Source organism: Globicephala melas, chromosome 13 (genome assembly GCF_963455315.2).
Source record: "Globicephala melas chromosome 13, mGloMel1.2, whole genome shotgun sequence".
In the NCBI taxonomy this organism is placed as follows: Eukaryota; Metazoa; Chordata; class Mammalia; order Artiodactyla; family Delphinidae; genus Globicephala; species Globicephala melas.
Window position 1 is genome coordinate 27,239,064 of NC_083326.1, and position 20,562 is coordinate 27,259,625.

At 52.1% G+C, this 20,562-nt stretch overlaps 1 protein-coding gene across 4 annotated transcripts in view; it reads right to left on the bottom strand.

Moving 5' to 3' along the window:
- Positions 1 to 20,562, bottom strand: part of ZNF516 (zinc finger protein 516) — a 113,824-nt gene that overhangs the window by 16,964 nt on the left and 76,298 nt on the right. For all 4 annotated transcript variants that reach the window (XM_030868198.2, XM_060310735.1, XM_030868197.2 and 1 more), the window contains exon 3: positions 2,660 to 4,066. In XM_030868198.2, coding sequence (XP_030724058.2) covers positions 2,660 to 4,066 — 1,407 coding nt within the window. The remainder of the gene's footprint in view (positions 1 to 2,659; positions 4,067 to 20,562) is intronic.

The following is a 20,562-nucleotide window of genomic DNA, read 5'->3' on the forward strand; positions in this document are numbered from 1 at the left end:
TCCCTGCAGCCAGGACACTTTCAAAGCATCATAAACAAACACTCAAGGGAGAAAGGAACCCGCGAAGGCCCCCCGTAGGCCAAGCAGGGACCGATACCCGTCCGCCGCTGGACCAGGAAAGGGATGCAGGAGAGGCAAAGGACAGGGTTTGAAGACGCAATGGTCCGGGGATGAGAAGAGCTCTGGGCTTGCTCTGAACTACCCCCAAGTCCAGACCAGGAGCCAAACCGAGTCCATGAGGGAGAGAAGGGGCCACCGGGAGAGAGCAAGTCCCTCCTGGCGGGGCATTCAAGGTAAACTGAGGCAGGCCAACCAGGATTTACACAGCTGACCTCAGTTCTTCCCTAAACCCAAGAGCTTCGGTTCTCAGAACACACCTATGAACTCACACACCAAGGCCAAAATATTTTAAGCACTTCCCCTAAGAAACCCAAACCAGGGTGAGGGAAAACACCATAAATCTGAACACTTACACCTGACACGAGAAGAGTAAATCATCCAAGAACAGCACACACGCTTTGAGGACGATTTAGCATTTTTCACATTTAGAAGATAAATATCTAAGCTCTGTTTGCGGGGAGGGGGGAGCCTTAGAACCATGTATTTAAAAAATCTTAAAGAAAAGGAAAACATTTCAGGTTACCTGTACTTCAAAGTCTGTCGTCTGAAATTCTCTAAACCTTAACTTAAAACTCACTTCTACTTTTTTGGGAAAAAAAAGCAACAACAAGGCAGGTCCACACGCAGCACAAAGAGCCTTTAGGAAGTGGGCATGTGGGCCGCTTACTAGGTGGGAACTGGCATGTTTAGAGCTGTGATCGGGCAGGCTGTGGGTTGTAACAAAGGACGTTCAAGTCTGGTTTACTAAGTGGAAGTCATCCAAACACTGGTGCAGACTCCACTCACTCTGCAGCCGGGCAGAGACTCCAGGAAGCACTGGACGGAGGGGAGAAGGTGACCAGGAGCACGGCGCCCACGAAACTCACCATCATCTACATCTAAGTCCTCTCTGTTTTAGGGTCCACGAAAACCTGTATCTAGAGAACTGAGGTTGGCGTGAGATCCCGAAAGGCCAACCAATATATGTTTATTCCATCTCAGAGAAAATAATCTGCAAGACTGGGAAACACTGCTGAGAACATGGAAAGCTCACTAAACTCAACGACATCCAAAAAGGCGGAAACACTAAGCTACGTGGTAGCAGCCTTTCCCCACCTACCAAGGGCCGTGCGCCCAGAGCACCTGAAGCACAGGGGAGGGGATGAGAGCCTTAACCAGGACACGCCCTGTGCACCGCATCTTAATGAAAGCCTCCACCACCTCCAGGCAGCCAGGCCTCCGCTTCATTCTAGAAATTCTCAAGAAGCTCTGTCTCTGAGCCACAGCCCCAGAACCACCTGGGGTAAGGACCCCACTGGCAAAATCTCTAAGCCTGTGGAACGCCTGAGTTTTCTGCTAGTCGAAAAACACCTTCGTTTTTCTCTAAGGGTCAACATGGACCAAAGGCCTCCTCGCCACACCAGCGTGGCACCAGTGATGGAGCTGGGCAGGTTCCGAGTCATAGGAGGAAACCGGGAACTGAGAGACGCACATCCGTCTGCCGGGAAGCACGGCCACCAGGCATCCCACACAGCGGATCGGGTGCCTCTGTGCTCGTGACTCCCCCGATCTGAACTTTGCCCCCAAAGGTGCTTCTGAGCTCCTGGAATTTGAGGGACTGGATCTCACAATTCATCTGAAATGGTACCCTACTTTAATAAATTACAGATGCTTGACGTACGGCTGTATGCAAAAAAGGGTTAGGACCACCCAGGTAAGGTAACTGAGAGCCGGAGCCCCACAGGGGTTTTTGTCTATTTATTTTTTAATGGAAATACTGAGACTTCCCAGGGTTCTGGATGTTAACTGAGAGCTACCTTCAATTGATAATCAAGAACAAGGGCATCATATCCCATGCAGGCATTCAACGGAGCCTGTGGAAATTCGCTGACAATTCCTAATTATTATTCCTATTAGGTATTAATACCGAGGTGCTGGGAGGAAAGGAAGATAATGATCTGAGGTATAATTTTTTCCAGAATTTTAAACATGAGTCAATTCCCCAAAGCTGGTAAGGGACATTCACATTCTGCAAAGGCTCTGCTAACGAATGCTGGAGTACTGATGTGCGCTTTTAAAATTATATACGTGTAAAGATAAAACTTAAGTAACCACTTCAAATGCATTTGAAGTGGTTACTTTATAGAGGCATGAGACAATGAACATCTACAGATCCTTGTTTAAAATAACCAAATGGAGGGACTTCCCTGGCGGCCCAGTGGTTAGGACTCAGCGCTTTCACTGCAGAGGGCCTGGGTTTGACCCCTGGTCGGGGAACTAAGATCCCGCAAGCTGTGGGTGCGGCCACAAAAATACTAAGAACAAAAATAAGATAAAATGGCCAAGTGGGTAAGTGCCACGGAGGCCGCCTGCTAGGCGCGGAGGGGGCGTGGCTGGCTGTGCCGGGGACGTCAGCAGGAGGCCGGGCACAGCAGCCAGAGCGCACTGCGCCGGGGCTCAGACACAGCCAGTGGGCAGCACTGCGCCCCTCTAAGGAGGGGCGCCCCCGTGAGGTCCCAGAGCCCCCAGGGCGGGCGGGGAGAGGGCCCGCAGCCCTTACCTCTGTGCTCGAGCGCAGGGCCGTTGCCGCCCCAGCTCTGGTAGAGAGAAGCAAAGTCCTTTGGAATGTGCGTCTTAAAGATACTGAGGATGTCCAGGCGCTTCTCGGGGCCCTCGGACGCAGGCTCCTGCTTGATGTTGTGTAAGACGGGCTGGGCCTGCGAGGCCGCAGTCCCTCTGGAGCCGACCTTGGCGGGGGGCTCTCGGGGAGGTAGAGGGGGGGCCCCGTCACCTTTCCCGTGTGCTTGACCCTGAGGCTGAGGGCTGAATTTGGCTTTGGGCGGGTCCAGGGCACTGTGCTTATTTGGGGGACCGAGGCCGGCGCCCGCCGGGGGGAGGCCATACTTGTCGCCCTGCCTGCTGCTGGCCGGGGGCTGGGGAGCCGCCCGGGCGATGACGGTGGGCGTCGGTGTGGCAGTTCTGCTGAAGCCCCCGCTGCCCGCCGCGGGCCCGGGTCTCGGGCCGGCCTCCTGCTTGGGCTTGGACGGGGGCGGCGGAGCCCCGGGCTGCTCGGGGCCGGGGCCGGGCTTGGTCTGCCGATGCCCGTCGGGGCCGGCCGCCCAGAGCGCGCAGGGCCCCCCGGGGTGGCTCTCCTTGCTCCTGGGCAAGCCGGCGGCTTTCGTGGGCACCCCCAGGGGCGAGGGGCTCCCTTTGGGGCCCGGCGCCCCGCCCGGCACCTGAGTGCGGGTGAACCGGGAGATGGGCAGAGGCTGGCACTCTTTGCCCCCGAGGGCAGGCGGGGGGCCCGTGCGTCCGCTCCGGGTGAGGAAAACCAAGTTGTTCCTGATGCTTTTGTAGCCGTTGGGCTGAATCCACTGGGGGGCCATGGAGTGGCAGCTGACCCTGTGCCAGATGCGCTTGTGCATCCACAGAACCTCGGGGTAGTAGGTCTTGTGGCTGCAGTAAGGACACGGGTGGACGGCCAGAGCTGCCTGCAGGGAGGAGGCCCCCTCCTTGCGGCTGGGGTCGTCCCGCGTCGACCGCTCGCTCAGGTCCAGCGGGACCAGGTCTGGGGCCGGCGCCCGTCTCCCTCCCCCGGAATGCTCTTTACTGTGCAAATCAGACAGCTTCTCTTTCGGGTGGGTGGCTTGGCTCTCAGAGGGGAGCTGCACGTCTGCAGTCTGAGTGGGATGCGAAGGGAAGTCCGCAGCATTCCTGGAGCCGGGGCCTTCTTGCTTGGGGTGAAATGCTGGCATCTTTAAGTCCACAGAAAACCTAGGCTGCTCTGCTCTCTTGGAAGTGTCTCTGCTACTGCTTTCAAGTACGGACACAGCAGCCGTGATCCCCGCGCTGGGCTCCCGGGCAGCTCTTCCCGATGGGTTATTTCCAAGTGTGTGACTTTGGTCTCCGTTGGAGAGCGCAGCGGAGGCTACTTCTTCAGGAAAGCAGCAGCGGTGTGGCTTTGTCCCTGGAGGATCGAAATGGAAAACGTGACGTTACCATTTCTCTTCAGAACAGAAGACAGAGAAGCACACCCAAACCGCCACGTGCACGTGTGGAGGGAAGCGTGTGGGTCTCAGGAACGGTGCGATCCAGGACCTGGATCAACAAGCCCTGTGAAGAGCAGATCAACCTTGAGGGCAAAATGGCGCTATTTGGGGTGGGGCTTCTTTTCCAATTAGACGACTCAGTAGCCTACAGGGGAAAATAACATAGCTGCCTATCTAGTGACATATAACTACACTGTTGCTAGTCAACAGAGGGGGACTAGTTCTATCAAAAACCAGAAAAAAAACTTAATTCTTTATAACAGCATAAGGCTTTCCATGGCTTTCAAAGAACCCCTCAGCCCATGGTCACAGAGAGGCAGGGCTGGAAAACAGTGTGCTCTCCCCGCAGGGATCCTGCAGCTGCCTCAGAAACTACGGGCCGATTCAGGATGGGCCCCCGTGACTGTCTAGTAAAGTCCAACATTCAGCTTCAAAACCTGGACACCAACAGTTTCCTCTGGAGGCATGAGAGGGAAGGGGGTGAGTCCCACTCCTCATGCCCACGCCTCCCAGGGGGTATGCCCGGGAGAAACGGTGCTCCCTGGGTGGGACGCCCACTGCCGCTCCTGTGGCGTCTGCCTGGAGCCTTCTACAGGGGAGCTGGCTGGGCACGGGTTCCCTGCCACGGGGTGGCCTCGCACCCTCCCGGGTGAGTGCCAGCGACATCACCCCAAGTGCAGCCAGGCTCCCTGAGCTTGGGCACCGAGGCTGCAAAGCTTCTCCCCGACCAGACTGCATTGCAAGTGGATTCGACACGATTTAACAAAAAACCCACTTGAAGTCTGCCCTGACGACCTTGGGTTTATTTCAATTAGAAGGTGCACAAACGTTTCTGGATGTCTTAAACCTTTCCGAACTACAGAGCGTGGATTCTTCCCATCAGTACGAGCTCAGAGGTGTTTTTTCTCATTACAGGTATCATAGCGGGGATGGACTAAAATCTTAGGTTTTCTTTTATGAGAAAGCCCAATACTGTTGGTTTTTAAATAAGAATTTTTTAGAGATTTTAACATTCTCATGGAATGTAGGGATCTGTTTACACAGAATGTTAAAATTTTTCTATACTCAACGTTTTACTGTATTTCTAAACTTAGTATTTTACTGTACTCAATATTTTGTAATAACCTATAAGAGAAAAGAATCTGAAAATACACACACACACACACATAACTGAATCACTGTGCTGTATACCTGAAACTAACACGATATTGTAAATCAACTATACTTCAATCAAAAACAAAAAATAAAATAAAACAAAATTTTTCTAAGTATATTTTTGGAGTTAAGACAGTAATCACATCAAATTGGTAAAAAAAAAAAAAAAAAGGAAGAAAAAAAAGTGTATTCCAAAGGGATCTTCAGGAAAGCAGGAAAGTGTCCTTCACAGAAGGCATTTACCAGAGATCTGAAGGAACACAGTAACAAATATTCATTTTCAATTAGTAGGTAGACAGCCACTTATAAGCAACTTTAAAGGATTACGTCCACATAAGAAATGTTACCAGTATGTAGTGATCGGCAGAATTGCTCAGGAAACAAGACAAAAGAGGAATACATTTTCTGATCCTATAGGCTCTGAAAAGGTAACAGTTAAATAAAGTTAGATATACCTGCCTGTCACGTGGGTACCTAGCGTCACTCCGAAAGCAAACCAGGCGGCCCTGGAAAGCTCGAGGATAAAAAGGGCATTTGACCTGGAATTAAATGCAGGGGATTGTCCTGGCCTTTGTTTAATTCAGGCTGAGGCTCAGTCTATCAAAGTCACTTTTACATTTTCAAAGAGAGTCAGGACGGCGGCTTGGGGGACCTAGTTTTTCCTGCATTAAAGGCATATGGATTTATGAGAACACACACCAAAGCCTATTAGTTGAAACAACAGGGCCACTGTACCTGACACTACACATCTGCAGGTGTTCAGAGCACATCTGTCAGAGCCCCCAGAGGTTATGCTCCCACAAAGGATTTCAAACATCACGAGAACCTCCAGTACCTCTGACCAAGACACCAAGTGAAAAATTACGGCAGGCCCTCCGTCACAGTACCGGAACTGAGAGACACGGCTCTTAGGACCCCCGCACCGCACAGCGGGCCGGCACACCTGCGTGAGGGTTCTGAAACGCCTTCCCTAGCTCCTCACCTCTGTGCATGGGTCTTAAATTGCACCAAGTAGCAAAGGAAGCAGTTTGTAGCCATGTTAACGCAGATCAAAACACACTTTTCAACTGACCTGCTGAGAAAGCAGATTAGATCAATGCTGTGAGCTTCGGTATTCTGGTTTATAAAACAGGTACCGTTTCAAAATTTTATCTCTGGTTTAGGGGGTAAAAAGCAATAGCACCGTAAAAGCCCATGATTCCCTCTTTTGAGAGGCTCACCACACTGGTCATTTAGGGGACAGAAGGACACACGGGTCTGGTGTCTCCTGACGGTCTTGGGCACAAGATGAAATGTGGCTGGACAGGGCGCACTGGGAGCTGACCCGACACCCCTGCCCAGAATCCACAGGGAGGAAGGTCTCCTAAGGATGCTACAGCATCGGTCCTCCCACAGCCCCACCATCATTTATTGGCGGCCTAGATGAAGAAATGGGACTGGACAAAGGTATCAGACCCAGGACTGACACTCAGCCAGGAGGGAGAGCCAAAACCTTCACCAAAAAAAAAAAAAAAGACAGATTCAAAAGTTTTCAACAGGATGGAACAAAGGCTCAAAACTAACAAGAAGAAACAAGGTGCAGGAAGTGAAAGGTCTGGCTTAGGGGCTGTGCTGTGAGAGTCCAGGCTCCTAGGGGACCACAAGCTCAGCGTGAGTCTCCACGGCCCAGGGTTTTATTGATATATCAAGGTAAAGCCACAGCCACAGCCAGGGAGGCAAGGGCACCAGCAGTGCGCACCTAGCTGGAGGAGCCCAGTCTCAGCTCTGAGCCCCATACTAAGAAGAGTCAAAAGCATGTCCAGGACAGGCTCATGGAGGGAGGTCTCTGGAAACCAAGTAATGTGGAGAATGACTGCAGGAACTTGGACTGTGCCACCTAAAACAGAGGGCTGCTGGCTGGACCACCACAAACGCTGACATTCAGTCCCTGTGTCCTGAAGGGAGGGAGGGAGGGCTAGTTCATCCAGCAGCATTCTAGCTGCCCCCTGGAATCATCTGCAAAGGACGTGAACCGTCGCTGGAAGAAAGACCCAAGGCCAGTGCCTAGACCGAAAACCAGCCTTTTGGGAAGAAGGGTCTGCACGTTTTTTGAAAAAATCTTTGGGTGATTCTAACTGTGGCCACGATCAAGGCGCGCTGGGGTCGACAGAGGACAAATCACCGGGAGTCACGGAGAACCGGATTTCAGGAGAGGCAGAGACAGACGAGCTGCCGTGGGGCTGGAGGTCAGCCCCCAGCAGGCGGGGAGGGGCCGGCCTTCCGGGGTCCACAGGCTGCCTCTCTCTCCCTTCAACTCCCGGGTGGGGAGGATTATGCAGAAGGGACCAGCGACCACCAGAAATGAACCGTTGGCTTCACAGGCACCTCAGTGGCCTCACTGCTTTCCTTTCCATTCAGTGGACTCAGATGTGGTGGATTCTGCACAGGTATGTCTGAGTGATGTAAAGGGGAAACACGCTTCTTTTTTTAGAAAACGCTCTGTCGTGGCTTCACGTATAACTTTCAAAGTAGCAAGTTAGCACTTCACTCTGGGGAGCGCGTGTTCAGGCATCACACATGAACGTGGGCTGGGCCAGCAGGGAACGGCTTCAAGTTTGGGGACTGAAGGCGCTTTCACAAGAAGAGCCTCATTTCTAAATCCTCGGTGATCATATGTCACCTCATCAGCTCATCTTGGTTTAGTCTGTCCACTTACTGTATGACTGTGGCTCTTTGCCTCTCTTTTTATGTTTATTATAATTTCTTCACTTCCCACCCTTGGTTAAAACAAAACAAAACAAAAAACACAGACACTCTCAAAACAGAAACAAAAACAAAACAGAAACTAACGCAGCACAAAACCCTGCATGCCTTACGGTGGGCCTTCCCCTGGCACGCGTGTCCCGACGGACCCTTCAGTAAACCTACGGTCACGGCAGGCAGCTGTTTCCTGGGTATGGAGGGAGAAGCTTTACAGACTGACTTGTCCCCGCCGTCAACTGATTCCTGACCAGTCTCCCCAGTTTCTCACCCAGTTAGTTACGCTGTGAACACAGATGACTCGTTCTGACAGGAACCTAAGCAAATCTCAGAGGATGTTATCAGCTACTAACGTCTATAATGGGATCGAGAGGAAGCAGGAGGAATGTGGGTCACCAGTCCCGCCTGCGAGACGCGGCTCTACGTCACCAGGGAGGGTCCACCGCTGCTGGCCAGGCTTGGTCCCCGGCGCCCGCCAGCCTGGTTCCCGTAGGCGAGCGGGATGTGATGCCAGACACCGGCCGCGGTGCCCCAGTCATGGCTGACCTCACCATCTGGCCAGCATCGCCTGGCCTCGTCTAGGGGTGGCGTGGCCCTGATGGGGTCCCCAGGCAGCAAGGGCCTGGCTCGCAGCAGGAACCACACAGGTAAAAAGCAATAGCACCGTAAAAGCCCATGATTCCCTCTTTTGAGAGGCTCACCACACTGGTCATTTAGGGGACAGAAGGACACATGGACCTGGTGTCTCCTGACGGTCTTGGGCACAAGATGAAAGGCTGTTGCCCTTAAGGGGAAGGAGGCGTCTTGGCTCCCGCCGGTGAGCTGCCGTCCAGCCGGGAACACCCAGCGCGGGGCTGGGATGAGGACTCCCCCTTCCCCAGGAGCCAGCAGCCCAGCGGAGCCAGCTACACCCGCCATCACCTCTCTCAACACACCCAGGAGGTGAGGCTGCTCTCCCCCGCGTTGCAGGTAAGGAAACTGGGGCAGAGAACAGCTTCCACAAGGCCTCGCTGTGGCTGGTGGAGCCCGAGCCCTACCTGGCCATCCAGCCGTCGCCCGCCCGCCGCGTGCACGGCTGGGGAGGGTCCGCAGGGATGGAGGCGACCCTGTCCAGTAACTGCTGGGGAAGAATCAGATGCTGTGGTGGAAGCCTAACTTGACTTTTCCAAAAGCTTACCCGTATTTGGGCTGGGTGCTCGTAAGGTGAAGTACTGAGCCTCACGTGTGCAGCAAGCTTCTAGAACTTTGCATATTGGACCCCAGATGCCTTCAGGTCCTGCAATTCTAGAAGACGAACCTTCTCTCCAAAGAGGATGCACAAGAACTCGGTAATGCAGGAAAACTCAAAACGACGGCCAGGGAAGGCAGTTCGCGAAGTACTGACGGACCCTGGTCCCGCTGGAGAGGCCGCCTGGCCGCCTCGCAGGGCCTCCCCGCCCCCAGCGCCTCATGCCCCACGGCCACAGGACCAGCGCGTGGCCCCAGGAAGTGTGCGAGCTGCAGAGGAAACAGGAAGAGATGCTCTCCCCTGCGGCCCCCTCCTCCTGCCCTAGGAAGGGATCCGGGAATGACCTGAGTATGAGACTCCATCAGCAGCCCCGTCCCTGAATTAAAACCCGGATGTAATAACATCTGTCGTGATGACCGCAAACGGCAGCTGGCGCTCAAGGCTGAGAGCGATCTGCGCGTTCAGGTCATTGGTTCTCCCAACCCCAGCGGCTGTGACCATGAGATCGTCTCTTCCTGCCCCTTCCTAGCTGTTCCTCTTCGTTGAAAAGACCCACCAAACTAATTCCACACACGAGTGTATGAACGGGGAGTGGGGTTAAGGAGGTTCTCGAGACAGAAAATAGCCTGAACCCAAATTATTCTCGTGATTTGAGGCTTATATGGGACAAACAGTAACTCTCTCCCCAAAGATACAATATCCCAAGTACTGTAAGCCTGAAGAATTCTCACCATTAAGAACTCCCAGATTAAAAGTAATTTTGAGACTTCAGCGGTTATTTTTAATATTTGTGAGTTCCTAGTAACTTTTATAACAAATATTATGTTACCGAAAACTTGTGTGACAGCAAGAACATCCGTTTTTAAATAATGTTTCTCACAAAACCCTTCTTTTCTGATTTTTATTTTACCCTGTCTTAAAAAGGGACAGCTGGGGCACTTCCCTAGTGGCGCAGTGGTTAAGAATCCACCTGCCAATGCAGGGGACACGGGTCCGAGCCCTGGTCCGGGAAGATCGCACATGTCACGGAGCAACTAAGCCCATGCGCCACAACTACTGAGCCTGCGCTCTAGAGCCCGCGAGCCACAACTACTGAGCCCATGAGCCACACTACTGAATCCCGCGCGCCTAGAGCCTGTGCTCTGCAACAAGAGAAGCCACCGCAATGAGAAGCCCGTGCACCGCAACAAAGAGTAGCCCCCGCTCGCCGCAACCAGAGAAAGCCCGCGCACAGCAACGAAGACCCAACGCAGCCAAACTTAAAAATTTTAAAAATAAAAAAATGAAAGAAAAGGGAAAACTGGTAACAAAAAAAGATACAGGGCAGAATAAAAGGTATGATGTTTTAACAGAAATGAGAGCCATTATGCATCGAGATTTAGCTGAAACTTGAGAGTTAACTGAGACAATTAAAACACAAGAAATTAACAAAGAGAAAACTGCATAGGTGTCTGGGGGTGGAAAGAGTCCCTGGAAAGATATTTCAGCTAAAAGAATCTCAGAAACACTGAACCTCAATGAAATGTGATGAAGAGGATTATTATTATCATAGGATGTCTTGGATACAATGTAGAAATGACTTAAGAAAACGTTTTAGCTGCAATATCCATGGGGCTTTTCAATTAGCAAACACGGTTTAATAAGCTTTCTGTGCAAGTGAAGCAAAGGAAACGCTGAAAAGCACTGCCCCGGGCTGGTTCAATGTGGAAGTTCTCCTTCTGGGAGAATAAAGGAAAATAACCAAGGGGCAAAAGACGCTCTTATTATTGGTCGTATACAGAGGGACACCCAGAAAAGCACGTGACCAAGTGACCTACTTGCGAGGATGCTTTAGGAGGGGTTACAGCAAACAAGGAAATCACCAGGGCTTCCAGGCCCAGGAACAACACCAGTACCAAAGTGAAAGTCCCAGCTCTGCCCCACTTCACCCTTTGTAAAAGGACAGGCTTTGTTTCCATAGAGAATAATACAGAAACTGCTTCTAATGGCCCAGTATCTATCAAGGACTATTCAGCTCTATGGTCAGAAAAATCTCTTTAAAAGAAGTGTTTCAAAGCTCTCTCACTCATTACACATATAATATGAACTATAATAATTAATAATAACAAAGTTTCAGTAAGGAAACCAGACAGAACTAGAACAATGAGTGACAACTGAATAATCATGTTTTAAAATTTGTATAAATGAACCAATATTTTATTCCCTAAATCGTTCCTGCTTGTTTTTCTGTCTGTCTGAATACAGTATAGGAGTTTTCATTTTAAGTAATTAATCTGTTCACATAAATAACTCACAAAACTGTAATTTATTTGCGTTAATAGAAAAATATGTAAATATCTTAGCACTCTGGAAGCCGGATTTTGATTTCTGAAGAAAAACACTTACAGATTAAATACAGGACTTCTGACTAAACAGTGTAACCACCGTTCCACAAGGACACTTAAAGCTTGAAATCTGGGGAATAATGTTTTCAAGAACATTCCTATTCAGAGAGTACAAAACCAACATTTTAAAGGTTAATCAAATACCTCGCGTTTCCACTCAAGCTTCCAGTAACTAGAGGGTAGTCCGTCCCGCCATAAAACATAATCACATTCTAGAAATCTAGAACTTACTGCTTCCTCACTGATACAACCATAAAAATGTGTCACTCGGGTCATTTGTGTGTGTTTTTTAAAATCGAATCCATGCTGAAGTGAACAGAATTCAGGTCTATTTTCACAGCTACTGTCCATTTTATACACCCTCCTTCACTCCCCAAATCCTAACAGAAAGTATAAACTTGTCCACGTGACAAAATTCAAACAAATGTAAAAATGAAAAGGAACCATTAAACAAAACTTTACAAACCACGCTCTGAAGAGTAATGAACATTTCCACTTTACTAAGGCAAAGAGAAAGTAAATAGAAGTATGTTGAAGCCGAATTAATTGTTGAAAGAAGGCATTTATATAGCTTTTAGATTTTAAAATGTCATTAAAAAGGTGCAGCAAGGAACAGCCCAGGGAAGCTTAGCACACGATGCTTCTTTTGCGTCACCCTCCAGCCCTGTTGCTTCGTAACGGGCAGGACGGGTACACCAGCTCCTCAACCGCTACAAAAAACGCACGTCCCTTAAACCGTCTTCGTTTTTTCTTCCACAAGCTGCCTTTTAAGAGACCAAGCTCGGAGCAAGACTTCGGCAGAGAAGTCACCCTGTAAATCTCCAACGTAAAAACAATTACAACAGACACAAACTAGCTTTCACGTGGTTGGAAAGTTTGCTGCTTAATTATCCCGAGATACAAAACCCGAGTTCTGTGTATTTACAAACAAATTATAATGACCCTTTTTAAAGAAACTGGGACTCTTTATCAGGACAATCTTTCACATGTAAAACCAAGCACGTGCTGACCTGCAGAACAAAGGCCACTCTGGGGCACAGTGCTGGCCGGGCTGTCCCTGGAACCGCGGCTTCCGGCGCCGTGTGCGGACATCACCACTAGATGGCGCCCGCTCCCAACGCGAGACCCCGCTGCCGGCGCCTGCGCTCCGCGTGGCGTCCCGGGTTTCAGAAACGGACCGAGGAGGCATGACTTTTGAACAACAGGTACGTGTCAGCCAAAGAGGTACACCGACAACTTGCTTTAGGTGTGCATCAGTACAGTTGTGCATATTTCCGTTGAAAGGGCTTCGCAAGTACCGAATGTATCTGAAATGGGTAAGAGTCGTTCATCAAAAGCTCTTGATGTGTCTGTTCATGAGCATTTTCAGAGGTTAACATGTGGAGAGCTGTAAGCTAGTGATATACTTGGATGATCTGGCTAACTCAGGTGAAATGATCTGTCTATGCCATCAGACCGCGAGGGTTCGATTACAGGCAGCACCTACAAAGGTCCAATTTTGGGACAGAAAACCGGGGTGCTTCAAAGGGGAACCGGCCCAAGACAGGCACGACATGGCCTAATGTCCTTCCACACAGAACTCTGTCTACATGAAAACCAAAATTCTTTTCATTCGTGGGGCACTGTCGTATGTGCCTTCAGACTGAGGGTGGTCAACATGTTCTGGGGACACGATTTCTGAGCACTTGGCATCTACACGCCCGCAAAGTTAACCCTTCATTATTTCACGAAGCTGACCGTCTACAGTAAGCGTCCCATCTTGCCTGGTCCAGCATCCCTCCTCCTACGGCGCCAGCTGATGTGCAACAAGGATGGTCCTGACCTCACACGGAGTTAACTGTGAAGTAGGAAGCCGTGAGCCTGGGCAGGAACCACGGAGAATGTTAACTAAGCAGCACCAGCTTGTTGCCTAGTCATCTCATCCCCACCAGAAGCTGCTTCTCTAGCCTTTTATGGTTATAAATGTATAAGTGAGTATAAAATACAGAGATTTTCTGTATCGCTCACACAAAGAGTTCAAACTATTTTATAAATATCAAATCTCAGATGTTTCACTCCCCCAGAGACATTTAGTGGCAAGAATTATTTTATATTTTACTTAATAATTTAAGCAAATAGTCCCAAATCACGTCACTAAACTGTTTGACTCTTCGGCAGGCTGCCCAGGCCTGCTGCTGAACAAGGGGTTGTAGTTATACTGTTTTCCATTAAAATGCAAAAACAAAGCATACATACATTTCTTCTTCACGCACTTCTTCACTCTCTGGTTTTCACTTTCTCCCCCCCCCTTTTTTTTAATAAAGAGGAAATACCTGTATTCCTCTTTCTTGCATATCTTTGGTTTTTCTCCTGACTGATAGCTCACCTTCAATTTATCCAGCTTTTTAAAAGTCTAGACAAAGAATTACAACCCCGATGGAGCAATGCCGCACAGAAAAATCGCAGGAAAGCCCCAATTACGAACGTTTATTTTCTCAGTCCTTTAGTCATATTTCTATTTTGAGAAGCAGTTGCAATATCGTATTTCTGTGACTGTTTTCCAGGAGCTCGTTGGCTAAGTGGGAGCTGTGAATCTATGAATTAAAACTGTTTAAAGCTAAGTAGAGGGTTTTCCGTCAAATTCTATCAGCTGAACTCAAAAGGGAAGGCCCTCGACCCGGCCCCTCTGCTTCCACGGGCTTGGCATCCCATCCGAGGCCGTCTAAGGGGAACTGCAGCTGTAGGATCCCTCCCGCCCACCCGCCTGGAGAGATATCTGGGGGGGGGGAGTGGGGGGAATCAGCAAACACACTGGTCACCACTGTCACTCAGCCCACGACAGGCCCTGCTGAACTCAGGCGTGCTCAGCATTCTCTGGGCACCGGCTGAGTGTGGGCAGCTCCTTGACAGTGAGGTGTGCACTTGCGTGTGTGCACATGTGCCTGTGCATGTGTGCACGCGTGGGAGGGGGCGATGGCCACTCCAGGGGTGGGGGATGGCTCTCGGAGGACATACTCTGAGGACACAAGTCACGTCTCAGCCCCATGTCTTCCACTCGCTAAAGGTGCCGTCTCGGTCAATACTAATTAACTTGTTCGCTCTTTGTATAAAACCCAGGCGTGACTGCGATGCTTCTCGCTGGACTCAGTAGTGAGCTGAGCACACACGTGGCCCTCACGAGAGCCTCCCCCGGCGACAGGCTGCTGCTCATCAAACCGCCAGTGAACAAGCGGACTCGCGGTGATGAACGCAGCGGCCCGGCCACGCGCCAGGGTCCGGAAGGCTCCCCCACGTCCTCTGCTCTGCCCGCCCTACCGTGCCTGTGACCTGCGTTCTCCCTCTGCACCCACCTCCCGAGGCCCCTTGGGGACAGGGACCCGGATCCTCCCCAGAACACTGAGTTTGGACTGGACAACAGCAAGACGTAAGATGGGAAGTGATCTGCAAAGTCACCACTGGTCTGAACGTCTAGATTCTGTGACCTAAACCCACTTTTTAAGAACGGCAGCCACTGACGCTCTCTCTTCTCTCTGACCTAAAAAACACTCTCAACAGGCTGCTGGGGTTCTAGCCCCCTTCATCTATAACCTCCACGTCTCTCCAGATGCCGGCAGCTTACAGTTTTATACGGGACTGAAAAGATGTACTGATCCTGGCGGCAGAGCTGAAGCCATAATAAAGCACATTCAAAGATGCAGCGTGCGGCTTCCCTGGTGGCGCAGTGGTTGAGAGTCCGCCTGCCGATGCACGGGACACGGGTTCATGCCCCGGTCCGGGAGGATCCCACATGCCGCGGAGCGGCCGGGCCCGTGAGCCATGGCCGCTGAGCCTGCGCGTCCGGAGCCTGTGCTCCGCAACGCGAGAGGCCACGACAGTGAGAGGCCCGCGTACCAAAAAAAAAAAAAAAAAAAGATGTAGCGTGTTCATGAATGTGATGTATCTGCAGAGCTGCCAAGTCATCCCGGGGCTGCACTGGGAATCACCAGGCCCAGCCGGCACCCTCTCCTGTCTGTGTCCGTCCGTCCTGAGCCTTCGCTTCTTACAGGCACAAAGGGGACGCACGTGCAGACAGTCACGTGGCCACACACAGTCACGTGTGCGCAGAGGCACGCCCAGCCACAGGCATGTACGCAGGCTCACGCACACACACGGTTTCCCACAAGAGAACGGCAGTGTATCTGGGCTGGAGGGCCGCCGGGGGCAGCTACTGTCCAACCAGATAATTGCCCACGTGACCCCGAGTCCTGAGAACTCGCTCCCTTTCCCACAGCCAGACAATTACAAAGTCCAGAATTCAAAACCCAATGCATACACCATTCTTTAAAAGGAGAAAACGTGTGTGTGCGTTGGGGCTAAGTTTAAAAGCTGAGCGCATCAATCCACACCCTGAAAACCTTCAAGTGGCCAAGCTCAGCACCACCACGAGCCGCACAAGCAGGAACCCAGGGTCCCCGCTTCTTTCCTCCACTCAGACTTCGATCGACGTCTCGATTTCTAGAAAACACATTCACCAAACCTAAGACACGTAACTGCAAAACACGAAATGGCTATTATCTTTAGAATCTGGGAAACAATTACACAGCCACTCGTCCTGGTCGCTGTGTCTTCGGAACCACAGCTCCATGGCGACACATCCACACGGGTCACCTCGGGTCTCTGGGCACCAGTCAAGGCTACCGCTCGGCCTGTGTGCCACGAGTCCCCTGGACGCAGCCGGGGCACCAGCCCTGGGGCCGAAATCGCCCCACTTCCGCTCTGCGCAGGGGCAGGTGGCCAGGGCGAGGACCTCGGCCTTCCTCTCCCGCCCAGCAGCTTCTGCAAAGCACCCAGCAGGCACGGACCGACTTCTGGGCCTGAGCTGGATGGCAACACAGCTCAGCAAATGCCGTGAGCGAAGCAGGGACCTCGGAGGCCAACCACTTCTACCTGACTGCCCGCTGGGCACGGGGGATGCTCCGTGTACGGCCTCACCGCCGCTCCAGGGGACCCTCGGTCACCGTCCCTACTACCCCCTCAAACCCCAGTGACCCCGTGATCACCCCCATGTGCATGTGCTCGTGCATGTGTGTGCCCCTGGGTACATGCGTGTGCACCATGGTCCCAAGGAGACCGTAGAATCCGTTAAGCCATAGGAGACGGTGCAGCCACCCTCACAGCCCCCGGCAGCAAACTCTGCGATACACACCTGCCCCCTGCTCCTTGCGAATCTTCCGAAGCCACAGCTCAGGCGGGAACAGGGTCAGCGGATACGAACTTTCCTTGGAAGCGCCTGGTGAAATGGCTTCCCAGCGCCACAGCAACGGCGCAACCCATTAGGCAACAGGGGACGCAGTCGCCCCCAGGAGCAGGGTCTGCACAGGCACCACAATCAAAGGCAGCCCCCCGCGGTCCCTCATGCTGGACCCCCCTCGGACGCTCACGCTACGTCCCACGGATCAGCAGCCCAGAGGCTGCAACGCACCCCCAGCGCCCAGGACAGCCTGGCCACGAAGCGATGCGGCCAGCGTCACACACAGAGGCTGAGGGGCCCCGGCCCCAGCTCAGACTTGACCCCGGCCGCATGTGGAGCCGCTGCAGCCCTGTGTGCAGGGCAGGAAACCCAGGAAAGACTCAGAGGTACGACACGGATGGGTCTGGAGATAAGGAGGGGTGGGACGCCGCCGGAGGGGTGGGAGATGTCGTGGGGGGGTGACGAGGACAGCCTCTCGTCCCCTTTACCTTCCGGACACTCGAGGCTGTTGTGTCCTCACGGTTCATTTAAAAACCACAATGAAGCGTCCACCCACTACGGACAACCCCAGTCATAAATCCTTCCGTATTTTTACGTATCTGTCTGTTAGTCTGTGACTCACCCACACGGCACGTGAGGAACACGTGTCACTTTAACTGCAGAGACTCATTACTGGGTTCACAGAGGAAAAGGCCTGTCACGTCCCTGGGGTCGAAAGACCGTTCCCCGTGGCTTGGAATCCCACCTGCAGTCCCCTGGGGCGGTGGGCACACATCGAGCCTAGTACTGCACCAGGCCAGGGGTCTGCTGACCGGCAGGGCTCCATCAGGATGACCGGCTTCCACGCCGGCCAGCAGGCACAGCGCCACGCTCTGACATGTCATCCCAGTGCCACGCCACGCCCTGCCACGGAACGTCCACAGAGGAGGCGCGCTGACATCGGCGGAGCAGGCCACGGGACAGCAGCGTCCTCGGCGGCAGCACGGCCTCTGGGACCTCTAAGCCAGCTTCTCCTTCAGGGCCCACATTCGCGGCCGCTACGTCCCGATCTCGGTCATCGTGAGCAAGCATCCCTGCCCGTGGACACCGGACTCCTTCACCACTGGGTACCTCCTGCCTGCTTCTGCACCTGAGGCCTTTCTGTTAATCGAATTCTTCTTCTTAAAACAAACAACAGAGCCTGTGAAAGCAGCTTTCACGTCTCACCAAGGCCTTCCCTTTCCAGGCTAACCCTTCACGGTTTTGCTAACCTGTCGAAATGGGTGAGGATTTCTGGGCTTCTGCTGAAACTTTTTGGTCAACCCAAGAGACGTACAAATGCCCAGGTGTCAGGAACACCCTGTTTTTCACCATCAGCGGCGGGTCCCACCCGAACCCACGGACGATCCTGAAACAGACAGGGTGTCTCTTTCTCAGAGTCAGACGTGGAGCTCTAAGTGTGCAGGTGAGACTGCAGCCCGGCCGCCTCCCTGCCCCGACCTGGGCAGCCTCTGACACCCAAACCTGGGAGGGCCCCCCCGGCAGTGAGACCCACCTGTTGGAACCCAGGCTCTCTTGGTTCCGAGCAAGGGCACTCAGGTGTGAACTCAGAGTCGCGCTGCCCCCCTATCAAATGCGCTGACGCCTCCGTTGTGAGGGGCTGAGCCCCAAATCAGCAGGACACGAGCCCCTGACGGCCGTCCCCTCACAGGGCAGCGGACACCAGCCGAGCCCCCTGTCTACCGTGCCGTCCCAGGCAACACCGCCATGCCCCCCGAACTCTTTGAGCCTTTTTATGGTAAAATAAATCAGAGATTCCGAAAATACACAAAACCAGTTCACGGTTCAATAAGTTACTCTAAGGCGATCGCTCTCGTAACCGCACCCAGGTCAAGAAGCAGGCGCTGCCACCCCCCAAAGCCCCGACCGTGCCCCCGGCACACACGCACGGAGCCTCCGCCCCGGGCTCTGCGGCGCTCGCTCCCGCGCCACCACGTGCCTCTGCAGGTCGGGCCCTCTGGCCCCCAGCTGTCCCCACCCCGCCCTCCTCCTACCCCCGTTTCTACCGGGACACCCCTGCCCTGCGGGCGGCTCTCCCGTCCTCGGCGTGGGTGCCAAGTTGGCCTGGCCGCCTCTCCCACGAATTCACGGGGTGACGAGGACGGAGGCGTGTCACCAGAACTGAGACGAGGCCTCGTGTTCCGGGGGGGTGAGGAGTCGTCTGGGTCCTGGGGGACAAAACTGGTAGAAGGGGAAAACGCGTTCCGTTTCGCATCACACGTCAAGATGACCTTGCTGTCATCGTCAGGATGTGCGTCCCTAACCACACGCTGCTGTCCGAAGCGGATGGCGGATCCTGGCAAGGCTGTGAGCCGGTGACCGGGACCCTCAGCCCTGTGCGACCCGCCCCCAGGGAACTGGGTGGACCCAGGACCGAGGGTGACTCAGCTCACCCTGAGATTTAAGGGGTGGCGTCAAAGAACCCGTGAAGTGGAAAACGCCTCACGATGGGAGGTGCGGACGGCTGCCGTCACCACGAGGAAGCCCACAGGGCACTGGTCACAAGGCTGCATCAACGTCATCCCCCAAAACCCAGAGGGACCAGGGCAGCCGGGCAGGGCACAAGAGAAGTCTGAGAAGAGGCTTCAAAGCTGACAGCTGTGCGTGCTTCCAGGCTGACCGTCTCTGTTCTCTAATCGCTATAAAACAATCTCTAAAGAGCTGTCCTGGGTAGCCCTGTAAGGGGCCACCTCGGCAGACAGGTTTTCCTATGAAAGATTTAGCAACAGCGTTTGATAATCTATCTCCTTAACACCTGGAAATAAGGTCACCATGAACACTGGTTCCCAATGCATTGAGAGTAGCTCCGCTAAACAAGGCCCAGCCACCCATTCGCAAGCCAAGGTAAAATGCATGAACAGGGACAGAGACCCTTATCTGCCTAACCTTCAGACAAGAGAGAGCTGCGGAATACTAAAATTCAACTAGAATCCCAATGTGGAACCTGAAATTGACAAACACACACTACTATACATAAAACAGATAAACAACAAGGTCCTACTGTACAGCACAGGGAACTCTATTCAGTATCTTGTAATAACCTATAATGGAAAAGAATCTGAAGAAGAAGATGTACATATATACCTCTATCTATATATACACAAACACACACACGACAATCAATTTGCTGTACGCCTGAAACACTGTAAATCAACTATACTTCACTAAAAAAATTAAAATTACAAAAAATCATGACACATTAAGTGAGAATTTTTTTGGCCACAGACCCTATGTCTTACAATTTCCCATATTCTGTAGTTATATCTTTCCACAATCAGTTGGCAAACATTACTGTGACCATTAAAAAAAAATTTTTTTAATTCATAAAAGTTGTGATTTCAGAGGAATAGACAGCAAATGAGTAGAGATATATATACCTATGTCTACTTCCAATTTAAGCAAATAAAAACAAATACACAGCCTGAAGAGGAGAGTACCGAGAGAAAAGATTTCAGGACAATTAGGCTGAAACTCTCCTTAATGGGGCAGTTCACCCGTTTCCTCTGCATGGGTGTGCACTGTGTAAAAATTCTATGCTTTGTAGATCAAGGATACTAGAGGAGAGCTCCGATGACCAAATTTTCATGACCGAATTTAATGACAAAAATTTCATTATCAAAATTAATTAAAATGTATAATCAAAATGAATAAAATTCTCTC